The sequence below is a fragment of the Ruditapes philippinarum genome, unplaced genomic scaffold (assembly GCF_026571515.1).
Source record: "Ruditapes philippinarum isolate M1 unplaced genomic scaffold, ASM2657151v2 ctg4823_1_1_1_1, whole genome shotgun sequence".
NCBI lineage: Eukaryota > Metazoa > Mollusca > Bivalvia > Venerida > Veneridae > Ruditapes > Ruditapes philippinarum.
The window spans coordinates 26,159-48,969 of NW_026867089.1; the positions used below are offsets into that span (position 1 = coordinate 26,159).

Below are 22,811 nucleotides of genomic sequence, written 5' to 3' on the forward strand. Positions count from 1 at the left end.
CATTCAATAATCAACAAGAACTGTCGGAGGACAGTAACGCTCGACTATTCGAAAATTTGTCACAAGGGTGTTTCATTGAGTATAATAATGCTTACCTATATGAATACATAAATTGTCCGAAAAGGTACAAACCCTTCAGTAGTTATGGAGATACCAGCTTACAAGCAAAAATTTACCTAGAATTTCTAAGTCGAAAAAGGGGCATAATCATGCAAAAAAGCAATCAGAGTTATGGGACTTGTGCCAATCATCTTAGATAATCACAGACAACAAGAGTGTGAAGTTTCAATCCATTCCCTTCAGTAGTTATGGAGATACCCGCTTACACACAAAAACTTAATCAAGAATTTCTGAATCGAAAAAGGGGCATAATTATGCAAAAAAAGCAAATCAGAGTTATGGGACTTGTGCCAATCATCTTAGATAATCACAGACAACAAGAGTGTGAAGTTTCAATCCATTCCCTTCAGTAGTTATGGAGATACCAGCTTACATACAAAAACTTAACCACAGGGACGCCGACGCCGACAGATGGGTGACTGCATTAGCTCGATTATTCTGCGAATAGTCGAGCTAAAAACAAATTTTGTATCAAAGAGTTTTCAGATGTAATGCAGTAATACAATTAGTGGTGATTAAAAAATTGTAATAGGTTTCTTGATTGACATACTTTTTTGTTCAAACGAGAAGTTCATGTACATGGAATAGGAATCTAAGCTATGACCAAACCTCTTTTCCTACCACAATATGACAATTTCTCTAAACGTTTCTTGAGATAAATCAGTTTACCGACAATCTCTTGAAATAAACTAATCCTTCGTATTGAGAGTTATCAAGATGTACATGTAAATTATAATGTATTTCAAAACGCATTTGTCAACGTTTGACAATGTTTCAGACACTAAGTTTAGTTTAAAACTTAGTGTTACACGAAAGGTTATATTATAACTTGATGAATCAATACATTTGATAATGTTTTTTATTGATAAGTGATTCCGTATTTAATTTTAACTGACCGAAGCGACGAAACCTTACTTTTAACATGCTGTCGTCGATGGACCGGGGGGGGGTTTCAACAACGGGGTTTTTCAAAAAAATGGAGAATAATGTCTTGGTTTTTTTTATACGCAAGGAAAAGGAGCCAATGGGCGCGGGTCAGTTACTTGATATGCATAAGAATAGTGATATATATCCGGAGAGAGTTTCCCAGTCAGCGATTAAGTTTACTGGTCATCTTCATTTTGTTTCACACGCCAAGATGATTAGCTTATGTATTCTTATGTAATATCTATATTAGCATAAATAGAAAATATTTAGAAATACCACATAGGCGACTCATAAAAATTGATAGAATTGAAATATTGATAAATTACTGAACGAAAGAAAAAATTCCCGTTAAAGACACGCGCATACCTGAAGTTGTTTAGTTTTACTGTTGTCTCTTATTTTGCGCTATCGGCGTTCTGCACTTTTGTGGTTCGTCACAGTTTATCCTCGAGAATGTCTATACTCTTCGACCAATTTTAACTACAAAAATAATATTGGTTTTTAGGTCGGCGGATAACATACCTAAAGTGATTATGTCGTGATAATGTATTCCTGACATCTTCCTGTAGTATTTATATCATAACAACAAACTACCAAATACGCATCGCCGATACAAAACTAGCATATCACTAATAATTTCAATGTCTGTTTTCGGGCGGAGGTTTCTCTGAAGAAAATGCATTTTCCTCGCAGGGAAACTTTTCTTCAAAATATTGAACCCAACGGTCAATAAACTTTTCCCTTGATAACATCAAATATATAAGAATGATTAAGAAAAAGTTTCCATAGTTAGATGAACTTAAAATAGCATCGAAAAAGCGTAAAAAATGTAAATGTAAAAAAAAAATACAAATATGCTTAATATAAAAGAAGAAAAGCGTTTGGACATTAATTTCTCAAATATTAGTAAGGTTAGTTTTTATAGCTGTGTAAGTATATCAAGATAAATCAATCGGTCTATACAGTATCTTGTAATGATGTGAAGACCAATGTTAGTACGAGTAACAATAATTTTCAATATAAAATATGTACAGGAAATAAAATATGTCATTTTAATATCGCAACCATATCAATCAAGTGCCCCATTCACTGTCTTGTATTACATCTAGAGTTTGTCCTGTTCACTCAGAATTAAATTTTGTCTCAAGAAATCACATCTGTCATTAAAAAAGGGTATACTCACCAAACACAACTGTTTTGGATTGTCACTTGGTAAAATAAATAAATGTACTTACTCCTGCCAAAGAAATAAATTACCTTATTCAGAAAGAAAAATATTTAAAAAAAAGATTGCCAAACAAATAAATAGGTAAAAACGAACGTTAAACATAAAAGGGGCTGTGGTATTTTAGGAAAATCAACTACAGTTTTAAGTTCTCAAAATAAATAAACTAATGCAATATATTGCAATGTGGAGAATTAAATAAGAAATAAAAAAAAACACATTAATTTGTCGAATTTAATGAAGAAAGTATTCTGCACGGCAAATAAAAAACTTGAACCGTGTTTGTGGGTCAATGCATTATGATAGAACGACGTTTCTTTTACGTTTTCCCTTATCAATAGCAGTCAGTTCGGTCTTGTGTTGATTAAATTGAACTGTGCTGTTTAGCTTCTTTCAATATTTGGTGTCAAACAAACCAGTACTTTTAGATACCAAGATTATTTACCGATCAAGAATAAGCTGTTTAAAGAAAAACGCGTTGAAGATATGAGCAAACAATTAACCATTCCGATACGGTCATTATTAGTAAACCTATTTCAAAATAGTGGCTAACCCTAGACAATCTTGACATTTGTATATGAGCACATTTCCTTAGGATAGTTAAACTTTACTGAAGATACACTCAAAACCTGGATCACGATTCACCATGTCTTATAGCTTGCTGTGCTAATGTAGTACAAATGCTCACGGCAAAGACTAAGTTTGAGCCCTGGTTAAACTAGGGACTCTAGAACAAATATTTATATCTCATTGTAAACAGCGCAATTACCGATTAAAAAAAGAAAATAACAAATCGATTAGAAAAAAATAGCTTTATTCAGTTATCTGTTAACACAATAAAAGCATTTAAGCAACAAAAATCAATTACACAACATGTGTTACATATCATATATGCAAGATCATCTAGCTTTCTTATATACAATTAACAGGTAAATATGAGCAAAATGTTTTTTAAGTTACTCAACAGTAACATTATGCATGCATTAAGCTTAGATAGCTTATATTTTGAAAGTATGAAAAACACAAAACAGAAAGTATGAAAACACAAAACTGAAAATATAAAAACACAAAACATGTACAGTGTAAAGTGGACAGTTCACAAATGAAATCAGGAAAAATTAGTCATACAAAAATAGTAATGTATAGGTTCCCGAGACACTAATACAAAACATAATACAAAACAGATTCTATTAACATGAAAACTAAAAAAAAATATATCTACCAAAGGCATTGTTATAAAACAAAATTTAAGTGTTTATATTTCTAGTGCAAATAATAAAAAACACTAAACGTGCCGTAACTTAGCGCAAGAAACACACTGGCAGTAACAAAAGTTATCAGAAGAAGATCTTCAGAGTAATCAACATTTGAAGAATCGGGCCGGGGCTTTATGTTTGCAACTCTCCATTATAATTAGGCTATTAGATATGACAACAAAGAACACGTCAATATGTACGAATGAGCAACAATTTGGTAAATGTACTCAAAACTACCAGATTTTTAACAATAGGCGATGAAAAATAGACTATAAAGTTTTTTTTCTGACATATAATACAATATGTAAGGCAAGGTTTTTTATCAAAGTTTAATTCAGTACCTCAAACTATCTTTTTAAAGATTGAAAATTTCCATTTTTTACCAGTGTTTCTTCGGTATATACAAAAGTTTTTCAACGAAATCCGTAACGGTTTCCAGGAACTCCGTGACAGTTATCAGACGAACTGACAAGTTATTATAATAACTCCATCCTCCGTGTAACATTCCGCCATCCTCCCATGATACAGTAAGCTTTTAAAGCTAAAACTGAACATAATGATTATACAGTGAATGATATGCATACATTTACTAGCAAGCCCAGCAGACGACTTTATGGTAACGTGTACATCAGGATCAACTTTTACATCAAAGTGATATTTCCTTTTATTGTTAATAACGGATTAGTTCAACACCTAACCGGCTTAATTTTGTAAATCGTCAACTTATTGCAGTAACGGGTTAACTCCTATAAAATCGTCTAAGGCGTTAACCCATTACTGCACTAAGGTGACGAAATGGAATTGTCCATTATCGTTTTGGAAAATCTAGATAGTTAAATAACAGTATAGAGCCTGGTCTAACTACACGGCCGTGTTTGACTGACATGGCTCTGTACTAACGTCAATGACAAATCACTTCCGGTTTTAGTTGGTTAATGTTTTTACATAAATATAGATATTAGCGTAGTTTTTTTTTCATAGACATAATGAATTGTATACCGAGAGATTTTTCTAGGTGATCAATAATGTGTAATTTTTACATAACCAAAGTTATATATCATAGAGATAATATACCATATTTACATATATCTGACAATTATTTTATTAGGCCGATGGTCTTATATTAAAAAGAATATATTGCTTTCTCATTTCCATAAAGAATTTATCCTCTTCTTAGACAGTAAAGGTTGAACGTAATTTTTACCTTCATACTAAATAGACACAAGACAGACCAATTAAAACATTTTAAGAATAAATAAATATGAAGTTGACATAATTATGCTTCGGATTTCCTGATCACTATTTTCCCCTGACTATAAATAGTGTGCCATATATCATTTTTTGGTTTAACTGGTAAAAAAAGTAATTACCGTCCTCCAATAATTCCTTCAATTAAGTAGAACTAGCATCGCACTTGCACAGAAAAAAAACAATTGAAATACAATGTACGTTTGGCAAGATTTAACCAATAAACAGTCTACCAAAGTATATCACAAATAGTGTGGTATATTGAGCGCACACACATAATCACAGAGTTTGGAACTATGCTTTGTGTCTCGCAGGCCATCCTGGCTTCCCGCCGAGTAATTCACGGTCATAGTGCAAATCTATTTGGCCGTGGAAAGACTCATTTAACCCATTCAGAACGTTTGCCTCTATTCGCTCAAAAAATTGTCTCGGCGTATATCCATCTCTAACAGAACGTGACACCGTCACTAATTTCACTGAATGATCGGTTAATTTCTTAAGCAACCCTTTTAATAAAACAGATCTAGTCGCTAGTTCCGTCAGCGTCGGCGTGTGCTCCAAAACAGCCGTATCTTCCGGCGTGTTTGACCCTTTACAAATGCCAAACCTAGGAGTGTTTTGATCCGTTCTGAAAGTTTTTGTTGATGTATGTGAACAGAATCCTGTTTCCTGAAGTGCTCGTATTTGGTTAATGCTATAAGTAGCTATTTTAGTCACTAAACTATGAGCAAACGCGTAGGCATTGTCGTATTTTGAACACATTCGTACAATGTTATTCGAAACTAATCTCTCGAGTTTATGTTTGAAATGTTTTAACAAGTCAACATTTGCTGTCTCATTACACCTGTCCGTATGTTTCAATCTATTGTCTTTAATACAAGCACGTTTTGTCCGTGCAACAGCTAGAATATCCACTAAATATTTGTCCGATTCCTTTTCGTGAGAGAAGGAGGTCGGACATAAGTGAGCTGCAATCAGATTGTCTAACTTAACGATCTTGCTTAAACTTAAATTAGATTTCAACAGAGGCTGTATCGCATAACTACATCCAAAATAGTCCTCGTCAATATCTAGGATGATATTTTCGCTTTCCGCAATCCAGTCACTCTTTCCAAAAAAGCTGAGTGCCTTGAACTCGTGAATTTCTTCTACTATGAGAATTTTCATTATTTTACACATACTCCTCGGAATTGTGAAATAATCATCCTCTACGCTATAGTTTGCTTGCCTGCTGATGTTAGCAATTGTTCGGCATTCAAATCGCGTTTCGTTTTTCAGACATGCGCAGAACTCTTTTCTGGCTGGTTTAGTTTTCTGCCCGGTCATGACCATTCCGAGACTAATAGTGGACATAAAGTAATTAGAGTCATGATTTGATTGATCCCAATCCGGCCACACCCAGATCACACGATTGACAAGTCCAGTCATTGCTGATGCCTGTGAAAGTAGAAAAATGCAGAATTTGTAATACCGGACAAATTTTGGACGGCAGAAATATGCGCAGCAAAAATGAGAATAGCTATATACAATAAACATTTTAACAGCATACATTCACATTTATTAAGAACCATTACGATTTTTTACTTGTTTAAGAGCTAGATTGGACAAAACAACCTGATGGGATGGTAATTTTGAACCAAACGGATATAAATCTTAAATAAATATGTAATTATTTATAATTCTAAAATAAGAAAACTTGTAATGAACAGCTAAATTGTCTTGAGAATTCTAGTCTGTTCTAACTTAATAATGTAAAATATTAGTTGAAAAAAATACCAATCATAAAATTAAAGGAATTTCGCTAATATCTAAATGTCTCAATTATAATATAAAAATTGCGTGCATTCACGCCTGATTCAAGTTAAAGGCGTTAAAACGCTGTTAAAGTTGTGGTCATTTTGCACAATTAAAAAGATTATTCTGGAATAAAAAAAACTGAATGAACGAATGACCTGAAATTTTGCACACATGATATTGGTTCAGACCCAAATCAAACAATTCGAAAAAAATCTAGTCCCATGTCGACAAAAAACCTCGATTGAGTCTCTTTAAAGTTATCCAGTTAACAAAAGTTGCACCCGAAAACATAATTAATGTATTAAACAAACGATACTGGAATCAACGTTTTGTGTTTATATTGTACCACTAGACAGTTTCTTAATTCCGTTATCGTTTGGCGTTTATTTGTACTTGCTCTGGATTCCCTTTGAGCACTATGCTTGTGGTTCTTGCTACCACTCGTTTTGTTTTTGGTCACTTATGTACAACGTATTACACAGAACTTATTCTTGGTCGAAAGGATGTTGCACCATTTATTTCTTGACTCATTAGGTCCAAAAACCATAGTAAGAAAAATTTATTTTACCTGTATGAAAACGTCATTTGACTGCATAAGATATCTAAGATCTTTCTCGTGTGGCATCTTGAATGTTGGATAACCGGGGATAAATCTGGGAGGTGCCAGATCAGAATGTCCGTCAATATGTACCTGAAACAATGTCATTTACCGAGTTTAATTATCGTTGCATGATATTTTTCTTTTGCTTGTTTTTCTTTTTTATTTATTCATATATTGAAATAAGTTAAGATTAAATATAATTTAATGTACCTCAAGAGGAAACTTTTTTATGCTCAATAAAAGGTCAGGAATAAGCCTGATAATCAAGTGCATGTAATTTACTTCTTGCGATATGACAAGAATCTAAAATTTATATTACATATTGTAGTTCCGTTAAAACAGAAAGGCCAATTAGGTGAAAGCGTGTGTCACAGAAAAAATCTATTTATAAAATGTAAGACCGAATAAAATGATTTATAACATATCACTAATTATCATTGTTGAAAACACACACCAATGTATTGCCTGATCTAGGTAAAATTCCTTTACGAACAGCTGCGAACCAGTATGGAATAACTGAAATACAGAAATAAGAAGAAACTTAATCATAGACTTTAATAGTACATTGTACATTGTGAACACATATGCGGGCAGTTTAAGTACATTTTCCTTCAGCAAATACAAGTGCGGTTAATTAACTTTTTTTTCAAACTAGTAAAAGATGGTTAATTAAATACTTTTTTTAAATCTAGTAATTGATTTGAGCCGTGTCATGACAAAACCAACATAATGGGTTTGCGACCAGCATGGATCCAGACCAGCCTGCGCATCCGCGCAGTCTGATCAGGATCCATGCTGTTCGCTATCAGTTTCTCTACTTGTTATAGGGTTTGTAAGCGAACAGCATGGATCCTGATCAGACTGCGCGGATGCGCAGGCTGGTCTGGATCCATGCTGGTCGCAAACCCATTATGTTGGTTTTGTCATGACACGGCTCATTTTTGTTTTACTTCTGGTACAACAAGAGAACGTCAATCGAGCGCATTATAATTATGATCATTATGTAATGTCAAATTAGCCTAAATGTCATTACGTAAACGGAATATTTCAAAAACTATATACTGGTATAATATATTTTGAAAACATAATTGAAATAATTGAAAAGCCCACAATAAGAACAACCTTTTTGATCATGTTGTGGTACTTATGTCACCTGATTGTAAATAAAAGTATTTGTTCTGTTGTTGTTGTTGTTGTTTGTTTGTTTCTGAGTAGAAGGAAAGGCACCAATACATATTTTTTTTTTGTGACAGTTACTTATGAAATTGATAAAGCCTTCTTTAGATTATGTGTCTAGCTATAACTTTCAAATTATTTGCCTTGCAAATGATATACACACATACATCATATATTGAATGCAGTATCCGATCCCTAAAGACATAATTTTTCTTTACATGGAAGACATATCAAAATCAAATTCTAAATTCGCAACGTTCAAATAAGGTATAATGATCTAGTTTTTCATATGGTGCTTGCTAAGGCATAGGGTGGTTAACATATTGTAATTCATACAATATTCAAATACAAAGCTGAAAGAAATGCTTTGTTTTTGTGAGAAAATAAAAACTTCGTTGCAACATTACTCCTGTTTAGATATCTCGTATTTTCTTGCAGTCAAAATGCAGTTCTATAAAATCCCTACAATAACAATCGAAGAAATCTGAAGTCATAAACGTTAATACTACGTCATCAAACGGAATGAATCGATTGTCATTACGGATAATTTGTGATGGAACACTTTATGACCATCAAATGATACTATTGTACAAGGCAATATAATACAGTAAATAGACGCAATTATCCTAGACAATAGAATAATTAGGGTCGTTTTCTTGTCATAGGAAACTGTTTATTTACGGAATGCGATCAAAGACTGCACATTGTTATGTTAATTTCTTCTTTTTACAAAAGTGTCTTATTTCAAACTTCTCATATCAACAAAAATATATGAGCCGCGTCACGACAAAACCAACATAATGGGTTTGCGACCAGCATGGATCCAGACCAGCCTGCGCATCCGCGCAGTCTGATCAGGATCCATGCTGTTCGCTTACCAACTCTATTATACAAGTAGAGAAACTGATAGCGAACAGCATGAATCCTGATCAGACTGCGCGGATAATTTTCATACCACAAGATGAAAATAAATCCTGCATTTATAGAAAAAAAATGAATTTTCTATTTATTATATACATTTTTTAACATTTATAATTTTAAAGACTTTCCCTTAATTTTTGTGTATTGGCTCAATTTAGAAGAAAATAGTCAGACAAGACACCAGTGAAAATACGGAAAATATGTTTCACTGCAGTGAAGAATAAATATTTCACAGTGAAAATACGGAAAATGAAAATAAGCATTTTATTTCATGAATATTTCTTAATGATTCATTTATAAGTATATAATAAATGTTGTATATTTTTCATGACTCCAACTTAACAATGATATATTGTTTTTCTGAATTATGTTTATGCTTGTTTTTTATGTGAATACTAGAAAAAAATAAGTATAAAAGGCGATAATAAAGCCTATTTTCTACTAAATAAAACTAAAAGATGTTAAGCCTTGAAATCAATAATTTTAAAACATCTAAAACTAGTTTGTTATATTTTTATTCCGTCAAATAGAACATAGAATCATCGACCAATCTTGTTGAATTTAAAAAAAAAAAACCTATATATTCAAATTTATTAATCAGTGACCTAATTCAAATTGGTTTGTTATCTAAACAAATTTATAGTGTATATTTTAAGTACAATATTAAGTTAAAAAGTTGTCATCCATTTACTACGAAAGACCTGTGGGGACATTTCATCTTCATAAAATTCCGATTTCATTTTCGTTAATGCAGAACTTTAACTTCGTAAATTCACGTTTTCAACTTCATGAATTAACGATTTCAACTTCATGAATCACAATTTCAACTTCACGAATTTAACTTTACGAATTCGCGATTTCAGCTTCGTGAATTCACGATTTCAGCTTCATGAATTCAAGACTTCAACTTGAATTCAACTTCGCGATTTTAACTGCATGAATTCAACTTCATGAATTCAACTTCATGAATTAATTACTTTAACTTCACGATTCCAATTTCACGAATTTGAAAGAGGACACTCGTAAGCTTTTATAGCTTTCTGCCCCATCCCAAAATGTTTTTTGTAAATATTAAATGTATATATGTTTAAACCAACTTCATGAATTCAAGATTACAACGTTGTGAATTCACGATGTTGAAATTCATGATTTCACGAAGTTGAAAATTTAAAGTTCAAACTTGACAGCATGAAGCTGAATTCTTGAAGTTGAAATCGTAAAAGTGAATTCATGAAGTTGAAATCGTGAACTCATGAAGCTGAAATTGTGAATTCGTGAAGATGAACCTAATAATTTAAGAAGTTGAAATGTCCCCACTGGTCTTTCGTAATTTATTGTGAACTATAATTTATATATCTAGTTATTCTATTAGAATAATGTCTTAACTTATGCCAACTTTTAAGTTTAACACTAGACCTGTTAAATTTGTGAAATGGATTTTCCAATGTTTGAATTTGGAACAATCCATGCGCAAAAGCGATGTTTCAATATCAAAATGCAAAATTATTCCTTCAACAGTATCAGGGCTGGGAATCAAAACTGCGTCGTATCCTACAAAATGTAATGCTGCCATCTTGGAACGAAATAGGTATGTTTTTGTTTATAAATCTTTTTCTTGGAAATGACTGAAAACCACATATATGTATTAACACGCTCCACTATTTTCCGCTTCATTCGGTATATGTTGCTTGCACAACTATTTTGAACAAGAGGGCCATGATGGCCCTGAGGTCGCTCACCTGTATATAGGCCCCCGAAGCGAGGCTAGTTTAAACCCCAGGGCTTTTATTTGAACAAACTTGGAAGACACCCATTAGAAGATGTTTCATGATGTTAAGTTTTTACTACACACATATAATGAAAAACAATGACCTCCTCCCTTCAAACCCCCCCCCCCCCCAGGGCTAATTTTAACCGAAGGGCTTTTATTTGAACAAACTTGGTAGTAACGTTTTAGATGATGTTTCATGCTTAACATCTAAGCTCTAGCTCATTTGGTTTTTTAAAAGAACATTTTTTAAGTTTTTACTATACACATATAGTTAAAAACAATGACACCCCTGGGGCAGGGCCAGTTTTGACCCCCAGGGCTTTTATTTGAACAAAATTTGTAGACACTTACTAGAAGATGTTTCATGCTTAATATCTAAACTGTAGCTATCTGGGTTTTTTCAAAGAAGATTTTTAAGTTTCTGCTATACACATTTTAGGAAAATCAATGACCCCCGGGGCGGGGCCAATATTGACCCCAGGGCTTTTATTTTAACAAACTTGGTAGACACCCATTAGAACATGTTTCATGCTAAATATCTTAGCTCTAGCTCTTTGAGTTCTTTAAAAGAATATTTTAAAGTTTTTAGTGTTTTTTTACTATATGCATATAGGGAAAATCAAAGACCCCCTGGGGCGGGGCCAATTTTGACCCCAGGGCTTTTATTTGAACAAACTTGGCAGACACTCACTAGAAGATGTTTCATGCCAAATATCTTAGCTCTAGCTCTTTGGGTTTTTTAAAAAAAAAAAGATATTTAAAGTTTTTTCTTTCGGTTGCCATGGCAACCAGAGTTCTGCATGGAATGGAATTCTTTGAACAACTTTGTTAAGGCTTCACACAAGAAACATCCCTGTGAAGTTTCATTATGATCTGCCTTATGGTTTCAGAGGAGATGTCGTTTTAAAAGTGTGAACGGACAACGGACGACGGACGACGGACGAAGAGCGATCCTAATAGCTCACCCTGAGCATATGCTCAGGTGAGCTAAAAACAAAAGTTATAGCGAACTTGCAACTCGAAGCGGGGCTTATCGAAATGTTACGACGCAGTTGGGAGCAAATTAACAGCGATTTAAAGTGAAATAGTCTACAATGTGTATATTTTTCACAAGAATTTCAAATACTGATAAAAACAAAAGAAATAACGTTATATCATTTAGATATTCTTATAAAGTACTGCTTTGAAAAAAACAAGAGCGATCAGTAATCACATGTGTCGCCTCATGATGGCCAATTTCATGTTGGGACAAATTTTGTGACAGACAGACAGACGGACAGTGCACAACTAGACTTGGTACTGATCATTCCTGTAAAGTTTGGATAAAATTGCACCAGTAGTTTATGAGGAGTAGTCCGGACAAGCTTTTGCGTATCTGGCAACACACAGAAAAAAATACCTTTTTATCAAAGGGCCATAACTCGGCCAAAAATCATTTAACCGGAAAACCCGTGCAATATGCGCAAGGACTTGAGCTACAGATCAATCCTGTAAAGTTTCATTGAAATTGCATTAGTGGTATAAGAGAAGTAGTCCGGACAAACTTTAAAAATAAAAATTATTAAAGGGCCATAACTCTGACAAAAATCATTGAACCGGAAAATGCTGACAATATGCACAACTAGACTTGGTACTGATCATTCCTGTAAAGTTTGGATGAAATTGCACCAGTAGTTTATGAGGAGTAGTCCGGACAAGCTTTTGTGTATCTGGCAACGACAGAAAAAAAGACCTTTTTGTCAAAGGGCCATAACTCGGCCAAAATCATTCAACCGGAAAACCCGTGCAATATGCGCAAGGACTTGAGCTACAGATCAATCCTGTAAAGTTTCATTGAAATTGCATTAGTGGTATAAGAGAAGTAGTCCGGACAAACTTTAAAATTAAAAATTATTAAAGGGCCATAACTCTGACAAAATCACTGAACCGGAAAATGCTGACAATATGCACAACTAGACTTGGTACTGATCATTCCTGTAAAGTTTGGATGAAATTGCACCAGTAGTTTATGAGCAGTAGTCCGGACAAGTTTTGTGACGGACGGATGGACAGACAGACAGACAGACAGACAGACAGACAGACGGACAGACAGACGGCGGAGAAGTGATCCCTATATGTCGCCACTACTCCGTAGAGGCGACACAAAAATGATGATAAAGTTCTAAGTGCTTTGTTATGAACATTTACATGATTAATAATAAAAAATATTTTGTTCTAGAACATTTTTATCTGCTATATAGATATGTAATATCAGTTGATACCAATGAGCCGCGTCAGGACAAAACCAACATAATGGGTTTGCGACCAGCATGGATCCAGACCAGCCTGCGCATCCGCGCAGTCTGATCAGGATCCATGCTGTTCGCTTACCAACTCTATTACAAGTAGAGCAGCATGGATCCTGATCAGACTGCGCGGATGCGCAGTCTGGTCTGGATCCATGCTGGTCGCAAACCCATTATGTTGTTTTGTCGTGACGCGGCTCAAATGTAGTTCATTTACGTCTGATACTAAATACTATCAACGTAATATTTTATTGTATATCAGACCTTCCAAAATAGACTAATTCACTTTAAGGGTTAAATTCAAGAACAACACGTTTCAAAATAAGTTGAAAACAGGGAAGAAGGAAAATAACTGTTTGAGATAAATAAATAGAGTTTTTCTCAAATGAGAAAAGGCTTGAAAATGAACTTTTTTGTCCTTTTGTCTTTATTGTCTTGTTCCTCTTTTTTTGATCAGATAATACCTTATCCATTATGTTTGTACAATGTATATAAGTATGTAACTATAACAATTTTAGAAGAACACTGTGTATGGAACGCCTTTACTGGCTCATTATTCCGATTTTCCTATCATGTGCATTATTTTATGCCTACTGACCATTAGACTCTTTTGAATAAACGAGTAAATATTTTATGAACCTATTTAAATTCCATATAACATTTGCATGTTGTCTGCGCTTACTATGCAAACAAACATATAAGTCTGTGCCTTGTTTATGAAAAATTATAGCAGCCTATTCATAAAGAAATAGATACATAGAAAGCTATAAGTGCTATTTCATGTTTGTGGCATTAATCGCTCTTTGATGAAAGCGTTTCCATTTGTGTAACTATATATTGTAAAAATACAAAGTGCCGAAAATATCTTCTCTCCGAATGTTAATGTTGCTTATACCCCGATCAATAATCATCAATATACATCTAAATAAAAATATATAAAGATCACGATACCGTGTACAATATCTGTTATCAAGACATATAATGCAGATACATAATAGTATATGGTAATAAAGAAAGCGTTTCTTAAAACTAAAATCATGTTCGTTTGATTTCAGTAAGAACTTTTCTACAATATACATCACATACCACTTAAAGCTGTCTTATGATTTAACATTTCTTAATGCAAATCTCTTTTTTTCCTGTTCTTGTTTTTTGTTGTTGTTGTTGTTGTTTTTCAAAAGTATAATGATGTAAAACATATAACTAATGTCTGGGACATAAAATACAATGCCAAGATAGCCGCTTGTTTCAGGACAAATTTGCTTTACTGTTTTCCTGGTGTATAATAAAACAAGAGCTGTTGGAGGGACGGTGTGTTCGACTGGTAAAATAAAATCCCGTTTAATGTGGAATTTTTTAAGTTCAAAGGCGCAATAATTCTGTGTCAAATTCAATATTATGTTATTAACATTATGTTATTCAATATCCAGTTATGGGTCTTGGACAGGAACTCCTGTATCACGTGAAGTTTTAACCCATTCCATTCAAGAGTTTCTGAGATACCAATTTGCACGCAAAAACTTTACCAAAGTCTGACTTTGACGCCGGAACAAGTACAATAGTTCTCCCTATTCTTCGATTAGTCGAGATAAAACAAAACATTGATAGTCACTTCAACAAAATGTATGCCTGGCAGCTAGGGTGCTTTTTGTAGGTATATTAATAAACGAATGCAAAACTATGATAAACTCTTTCCTGGAATCATTAATTGCGCTTCAGATGCACGAGGTTTACACTTCTAATTTGATACCATACATTAAACTTGATATTGCAATAAAATGTTATATTTTATTCATAGATGTCATGAATCACTTCCGTTTAAATAAACTCAGCTTGAAAATCACTAATGGTAACAGGCGGAGCTCGTGCAGAGAAAATTTTGTGCACTTTGTACATGAATATGTGCACGTGCAGAGGAACCTGGTGCATTTTTACGTAATAGAGGAAAAATTAAGTGATTTACTATTGAGTGAATGTATAAAGCTTCATATGTGTAGACTGTAGTTTACAAAGATAATTTTTTGAAAAAAGAAAGTCGAAAATACATCTATGAAAATCCAGAGTATTTTCCCCTTAGAGGGAATGATGCATGCACAGAATCCCATTAAATCTACTTAAGGTGGCAGCTGCTAGGCTGCCAACTTCAGGCTGCTAGGCTGCCAGGCTGCTAGGCTGCCAACTTCACGAACATCTTAAAGTAGTAGGATAATATGAACATTTTATTCTCTATAATATGCAGACAAGAGATAAATATATACAGAGATATTCAAGATTATAGAAACGAAATGATTCCACAGTAATTGTTTGTAAATGATATATATAAAATATTTCATTACACATAGTTTATATCTGTGATAAATGAAGCTGGTCCATGTGTATAGAATATAATGTAAATATTTTAAGACGTTAAAAAACAACATTTTGTCTCGGACATTTAATAGCTAAATATTTTGTTTTCAACAAATACCAATGAACCTTTTTACTCATGCACTTGTATTGATAAATTATAATGTTTTTATGAATACTAAAATCGTAAGAAAATGCTAGGCAGCATTAAATATGTTGACTATTTCATTCATTCATTCATTCATTCATTCATTCATTCATTCATTCATTCATTCATTCATTCATTCATTCATTCATCGCAGTAAGTGATTTATTTATTTATTTATTTATTTATTTATTTATTTATTTATTTGTTTGTTTGTTTGTTTGTTTGTTTGTTTGTTTGTTTGTTTGTTTATTTATTTATTTATCCAGAAGTTACCTGCAGCACGTGTTTTTACTTGACGGTTGAAGACAGGCATCAGAAAACTGTTGTTGAAGAATGATTTTAATCAGGAACAATGTACCAGGTGCGTTTAACAGCAAATGTAAGAAATGATCGTGATTTTTACCCGGCTGCGGCGGCCATGTCACAGCTGTCAGGTTTCATCTCCATCTTTCTTTATTGTATATATACGCATTAGCAAATTGTATAACAGCTGTTTTGTTTCTATGGAGATAGATTTATGTTTAATCTTTATTGTTTAGTTCATTCTACTTTAAAATGTATCTTAATCCGCTTCTTCAGTAAATTACTACAATATTCCATGTGCAATAATGAAGAAATGTATCGGTTGTTGTTGTTGTTATTATTGTTGTTGGTTTAGGGAATTGTTTTGTTTTTGTTTTTTGCAAGGCATCAAAGCAGACATGTAAAGTATTATACATGTACTATCATTTGAGATACGTCAGGCACCAGGGGTGTAATGGAAATGGTTTCACTCACAGATGCCTGTGAATAACTTTTAATTGTTGAATTAAAAATTCGTATCTTTTTAGTTTTACCTTACTGAAAAATGGTGTATTTTTTCAAAGTCATGTTTCTAATCATTATCTTCCACTGTATATACTTAGATTTGAAATACAATATATTTGTTAAATTTGTACACGTATCAATTAAAGCTTATTCAACCGTAATCTCACATTCGAAAGTAAAACGTATAAAATAAATAGACCATATTTTTGCGACGTATTGGCAATAAAAACATTCTATTAAAATACGCCAAAATGTATTAACACTTCTACTATTATACTTGAAATAATTAAATATCAGAGTACTATACATTTATTTGACTAATAAATTGCACATTTACAAAGTGTGTGTTTAAAATGAAACTACCCAAATGCCTAACATGAAATTAATACGTCTGAAATTATTATTACAGACGTCATGGCAGACTAGAGTTTGCATGTGATGATTCAAGCATATCAAAATATATGTAATTTCAAACCATTACACACATTCCTTTGCTAAATTTGTTAAAATTGACTTGTCTTGTGTTTAATTGGGAACAGTTCATCATTAGTTTAAGGGAGTTCAGTATTAAAATAGTGAAATTTAGAACGCTAACTGTACAGTAGGGTGGGGGTCACGCCCTGGTCTCATCTTGCATCGCACCTACAAACTCTCACTCTGTAACTTTTATCATTTTGACCAGGTTCTTTCAAATAGAATCGAAAGGACCTATTTTGACACGAATATAGGACATCAGTCAAGACTCCAACTTTCTGGAGGATGGGATATTTTTTTTTAATTTTAATTCTTAAAGTTTTATTATCAAGACTTATGCCAAATTCGAATTAAAATGTTAATTTACTGACTGAGTGTAGACAGGGGCGGTGTAAGGTAGGCGTGGGACCCCCAGGCGGGCTTGTCTGGCTATTTCCTGGTGGCACAAACATGTCATTAAATTATTGCTGTTAGCACTTTGAGGATTAATATTTTCAGATGAATGCGTCAATCATGATTAATTCTCTGAACGTTAGAAATAATGATGTCGGTGCTCTCTGATTAATCTTTATAATATTTAGTAAAGGTATAATTTTGGGCAGTGTGAAACTTTTTAGAGACAAATCTAAATTCAATCTAATCTAATTTCCAGACCATAACGTAAATTAGGCCAGCCTGAGGATAAAATAAAACTTTTATGTGTATATCTATATTTAGATTTCTTTCAAACTCTGTAAATAGCTGCCATGTACATACCTACAACAAGACACATCGTCATGAAAGGAATGTATTAAAAGAGAGTTTATATCTTTAAAAGCTGATACATGCATCTTGAACCGATCTTAACTTTTTATTGAACTTACTGTAAATTTAGTATATGAAAGGTGTAATCACGTGATACCCTTACCTTCATGGTGTTCCTCTACAATATGTACATGTAAACTATCATTATCTTCTCTTTTGAACGAATTTTTGTCTTTATCCACGTGGGGTGGTTCCTTAATTGGCTTCAAATTAGTCATTCGTTGCCGGAATTCGTGCACGCGCGAATGTACATGTACATCCCTTTTCACTTTAAGTCTTTTAATGTGAAATTGTTTGTGTACATCCATATTATGTTTAATAGCTGCCATGTACATACCTACAACAAAGCACATCGTCATGAAAGTAAAAACATATCTAATACAGTGTCTCCGACACATAATTTTCATTTTATCTCCAAATAACATGTATATACTAGGTCATTTTCAACACACCCGGAAGTATACAAAGTATTTCGTTGTTTAAAACTTTACTAGTTTGCACCACTGTGTGTATAAAATCCAATATAACACTAGCGGACGCTTTTAACAACCCGGTGTATATATTCGTAAGCTAGCACACATTCTTCTGTAGAGCAGATAATTATTAAACTTCTCTTTTTCTTTTTCCAAGTTTATCTTAAATAGTATGTACCCACTGCAAACGATATTTATTTTCAGCTGTATTTTAAAGATAAAAATTGTGTACATATCTTGGAAGGTTTTTAATTGAATATCGACACTATCTTAACGAAAGCTGTTCATATGGCCGACATCTGTGTTTAATACGATATTATTTAATATCATTATACAGCGTAGGGCATGACTGGCGTATTTCAATGTGCACTGTAATAAACATACATCTTTATTTCAAACATAAAATGTAACCGATCAACTTAAAGCGTTTGCACCACGTGATCTTCCAATATAAACCATTATTTGATTCAATCTAAGCAGCTTAGCATTGTTTTTATTTTACGAGTCCTTAACAATCCATATCAAATTTATATTGCACTCCATCTAATTCCATTTTTTCATTTCCCGGGCAAATATCTATATATCAAATACATACTGTACTCAAAGTAACTCTGATTGTCGTTGATAATTATCCTTGTTCGAGTTATCTCCCTTTTATATTCAAAAAAATGCGTGATCTGAAGTTATACATTTTTCAGAATGAAGTTATATTGGACGAGTACACAGCTGTCAAACAGCTGTTTTGCAGCTGTGTACGAGTGACGTGACATCTTTTTTTCCGCCATCCAATTCATCCATTGTTTTGCACATGTCAGAACTTTATAACATCGAGTACAATAAGGATTTGATATGATATGAGATTTTTGGACAATCAAAATGAAAACGAGGCTTAATTGATATTTGCTCCAATAATGATTTACAGGTATTAGAAGAAAGATAGTCTTTATTCATTGATTATATTTTAAAAGATGTGAAATTAAACACTATATCATCCATCGCCTAATAGATGTAATTGAAACTAAATTGAAAAATTTGCTGCTCATTGTATACATTGTTGAGTACAATACTGATTATATTGGGCTCGTACACAGCCAATACTGGACTCGGCTAGAATCTCGACCAGTTAATAAGTAGCTATATTGTACTCATCAACGCATACCTAGAGTAACCTCATATTGTAACATTTATAACAAAACAGTGATATAAACTTATTCAACCACAGACACTTGGCGGTCAGACCCAGCCCCCGGCTTCACTCCGCCCCAGTCAACTTAAAAAAATCATTTTAACACAGATGGGACATCCATCTTAATCATAAAACTTGTTTTGAAACCATTTATTGACTGAAAAAATGTCCCTCTCGTGTTCAAATTATAAAAGTTACTAAGAATTTACAAAGCCTGAGCAAGAAGGGGTTACTGTCTGACCCCAAGCGTTTGTGAATACAAGTTGAATTATACAACTTGTCCTTGTTTGTTTGTTTCGGGTTTTACGTCACATCGACACAGTATAGGTCATATCGCGACGTTCCAGCTTTACTGGTGGAGGAAGGCCTCAGGTGCCCTTCCGTGCAATATTTCAGGCACGAACGGGCACCTAAGTAGATCCACCGACGTTCCGTAAGCTATCTGGATAGCTTCCTCACATGAAATAATCCAAAGTCCCTGTCCGGATTTGAACTCACAGCGGTGATTATTACTTGTACTGGTACATAACAATAGGTAATCTTTTCCATGATATTGATTTGCTATAATGTATTATTAGTTAAAAGTGAGTACTAAACACGGGTTGTGGGTTAGGATGATCTTCATATGAATTTTAAATCGGTAAAGATATACATATATGTGACTTTCTGCTGATCCAGATGTGCATTATAATCTCATATGTGAAAATCAAAGTACGTCCATCGTCGGATACCCACTGTTTATTAGCATGTAACATAACATGTGATAAATGGTAATGGTTCGGTCGTGTGTGTATTTGCGTTTAATTATACTCGCAACCGGTTGTCCATATGGGCGAGTCCTTCAGAAGAGTATTAGTCATTTTAGATTTTTTGAGGATAGTGCAATTACAGATATAGAAAGATGCCCTAATTCCAGAAGCTTCTCCTGGTTCTTTAGCTGCCAAGTGTCTAAGCACTCATACACTGGACCTCGATTTAAAGTCTCACCCGAAAGACTGATAAGTAATTTTAGTTGGCCAGCCCGAGAATCGAACCCACAATATGGAGATTACAATTAAGTCTCGCGCTCTAACCGATTGAGCTATGCGGGCTGGCCAGGTTCGGCCGTGGATATCCGATAACGAAGTAAGTCATTCCATGGGAAGTTTTCAACTTTTTAAAACAGTTTTATAGCATTTAAAACTTCCATTTTATTTTGGTCCATCACATTAGTTTACCATTATGGTATTTTTTGCAAACTTTTCAATTATCCCCGTACTGCCACTTTCCGATCAGCTAACAGATTTTTCTACAATAACTGACAGTGAAATTATAAAAAAAAATATTTCTCTAACAATTCTGCAAATATTATCATTTCAGCTAATAAAGGCAACAACTTTATAAAATTTTACCTGAATTATTATTATGAATCAATGACAAATCATTACAGACCCATTTTCCTGTTCTTCAAAATTTCACAACCACTTTTCAATCAGTTAACAAAATATAAACTGTACCACATCAAAATTGTCATACAATGTCAAAACATAATCAGTTATGTATTTTGGAGAAATGTTGACAAACTCAACTTCAGATAAATGGTAATAAACAATTTTAACCTAATTATAATGCCATTTTTCAATCTTGATATCTATTTGCAGTGGTAAAGCTGTCACAATTGGGGTATGGATGTACATCTAAATTTGCGTAACAGAAAAAGCATGTTCTTGTGAAATTTTTACGATCATAGGGTCTGTATGACCCCATTCTAGAATTGTATGGTAAAAATAAAATATGTACATATTAAAATTATAGCTTTTGAAGTGCAGTATACGTTATGACTTTATGATAGTGAAACAGTTGTCCAACTTAATATCCATTTCTGCAAAAATGACAAAAAACTGAGTCTGTAAATCAATTATCTTTAGAAAATTATTGCGATTTGTAACTGGGTAAATAAAGGATTAGTGGAAAACAAACTTTTTACATATTTTGAACTAAAATACTGGTATTTTCTTTTTTATCGCCATAATTGACATTGCTGTTGATAAATGTAGTCAATGTGAATACAAAATGTGCTTACAGTTTGGTTACATGACAAATAAGGTAAAAAATAAAGAATTTCTAGGGATGATTGAAAAGTGGTTGTGATTGAAAACTGGCAGTATGTGGATATATGACTTTAAATGCATAAATTTACACATAACACACATAGAAATCATTTAGATCTTGAGACATGCACATGTATATTGTTGGTGTTTGAAAACAGTTAATTTTGCAGATGTTTTGTTCCTCACCGTAATGTATGAATTCAAATTAAAAATTTTGTTAGAAAATGTAAGTTGTAAAGTTGTGAAGGCAATCATATCAATGTATACTGCTGTTAAAACATGTGTTTCATTTTATAGATCTTTTACAAACTTGTTCATCTCGGATATTGGCTTAAACTATTCACAAGTGATCAGGCACCTTTTGGATCACTCTTTTTCGAAAGCAGTAATTGACACCGAACTCAGTATCGTACTCAAAGAATTAGAACCTCATATATAATAGCACGTAGAGTCTTCTGTTTTCCATGTAATATAAATTAATCATTACAATTTAGACACACGTGTACGTACGTGAAGCGCACGTGTAATATAACATTAGCAAAGTATAAACCTGCCTAATAACATTATGTACAAAAGGGATGTAAAACATCAAAACCTGTTTATTTTAATTGATTTCATGTGAATGGCACATTCGTTGTCATGTGGTTAACTTAAAAAAATGTTTTATGAAGCGAGTTTATGACTCTTGAAAATATTTTTTACGACTTATGTAAGATACAATATACGTATATACATGTACAATGTTTCATGATAAATAAACTTAATGGAGACTAGTGTCATTTATAAATTCGTTAACTATCTGTTTTTTGTTTGTTTTTTTTTCATATGATTACTTTTGTCGTGTAATAAATATGGTCAAAAACGTGCCTTTCAAATAACAAAATTAATGTTATTTGAAGAATTTATTTACACCTTTCACGTTAAAGAACAATGAGTCTTCATTAACGTTACGTTGAAGATTTGTTTTATCAAATAACATCAGGTTAAAACTTAAAAAGTATGTAATGCCAAAAAAAATGAAACGTCCCTGGGTGGGCTTGAACCACCAACCTTTCGGTTAACAGCCGAACGCGCTAACCGATTGCGCCACAGAGACGGTTGTACACTCTGAAATTTACAAAATCTATAAACTCAATGCAATTATTTCTGGCTGTCA

At 33.2% G+C, this 22,811-nt stretch overlaps 1 protein-coding gene and 1 non-coding gene across 2 annotated transcripts; both read right to left on the reverse strand.

The window, feature by feature from the left end:
* Positions 1–4,024: 4,024 nt before the first annotated feature.
* On the reverse strand, positions 4,025–18,600 carry LOC132734807 (UPF0489 protein C5orf22 homolog). The gene is made up of 4 exons (XM_060721661.1): positions 18,010–18,600; positions 7,629–7,690; positions 7,142–7,264; positions 4,025–6,213 (listed from the first exon to the last, which is right to left on the reverse strand). The coding sequence occupies exons 1-4, from the start codon at positions 18,329–18,331 to the stop codon at positions 5,071–5,073; spliced, it is 1,650 nt and encodes a 549-aa protein (XP_060577644.1). The 5' UTR covers positions 18,332–18,600; the 3' UTR covers positions 4,025–5,070.
* A 4,077-nt stretch (positions 18,601–22,677) lies between these two features.
* Trnan-guu (transfer RNA asparagine (anticodon GUU)) lies at positions 22,678–22,751 on the reverse strand. Its single transcript has one exon. It is a non-coding gene; the product is annotated as a tRNA-Asn (tRNA).
* Between the last annotated feature and the right edge of the window lie 60 nt (positions 22,752–22,811).

Coding starts and splice junctions, on each gene's coding strand:
- LOC132734807 (XM_060721661.1), bottom strand. CDS start 18,331: ATGTTATTTGGAGATAAAATGAAAATTATGTGTCGGAGACACTGTATT. Junction 7,691..18,009: donor TGTAGAGGAACACCATGAAG/GTAAGGGTATCA, acceptor TCTGTATTTCAG/TTATTCCATACTGGTTCGCA. Junction 6,214..7,141: donor CAAATGACGTTTTCATACAG/GTAAAATAAATT, acceptor CTACTTTCACAG/GCATCAGCAATGACTGGACT.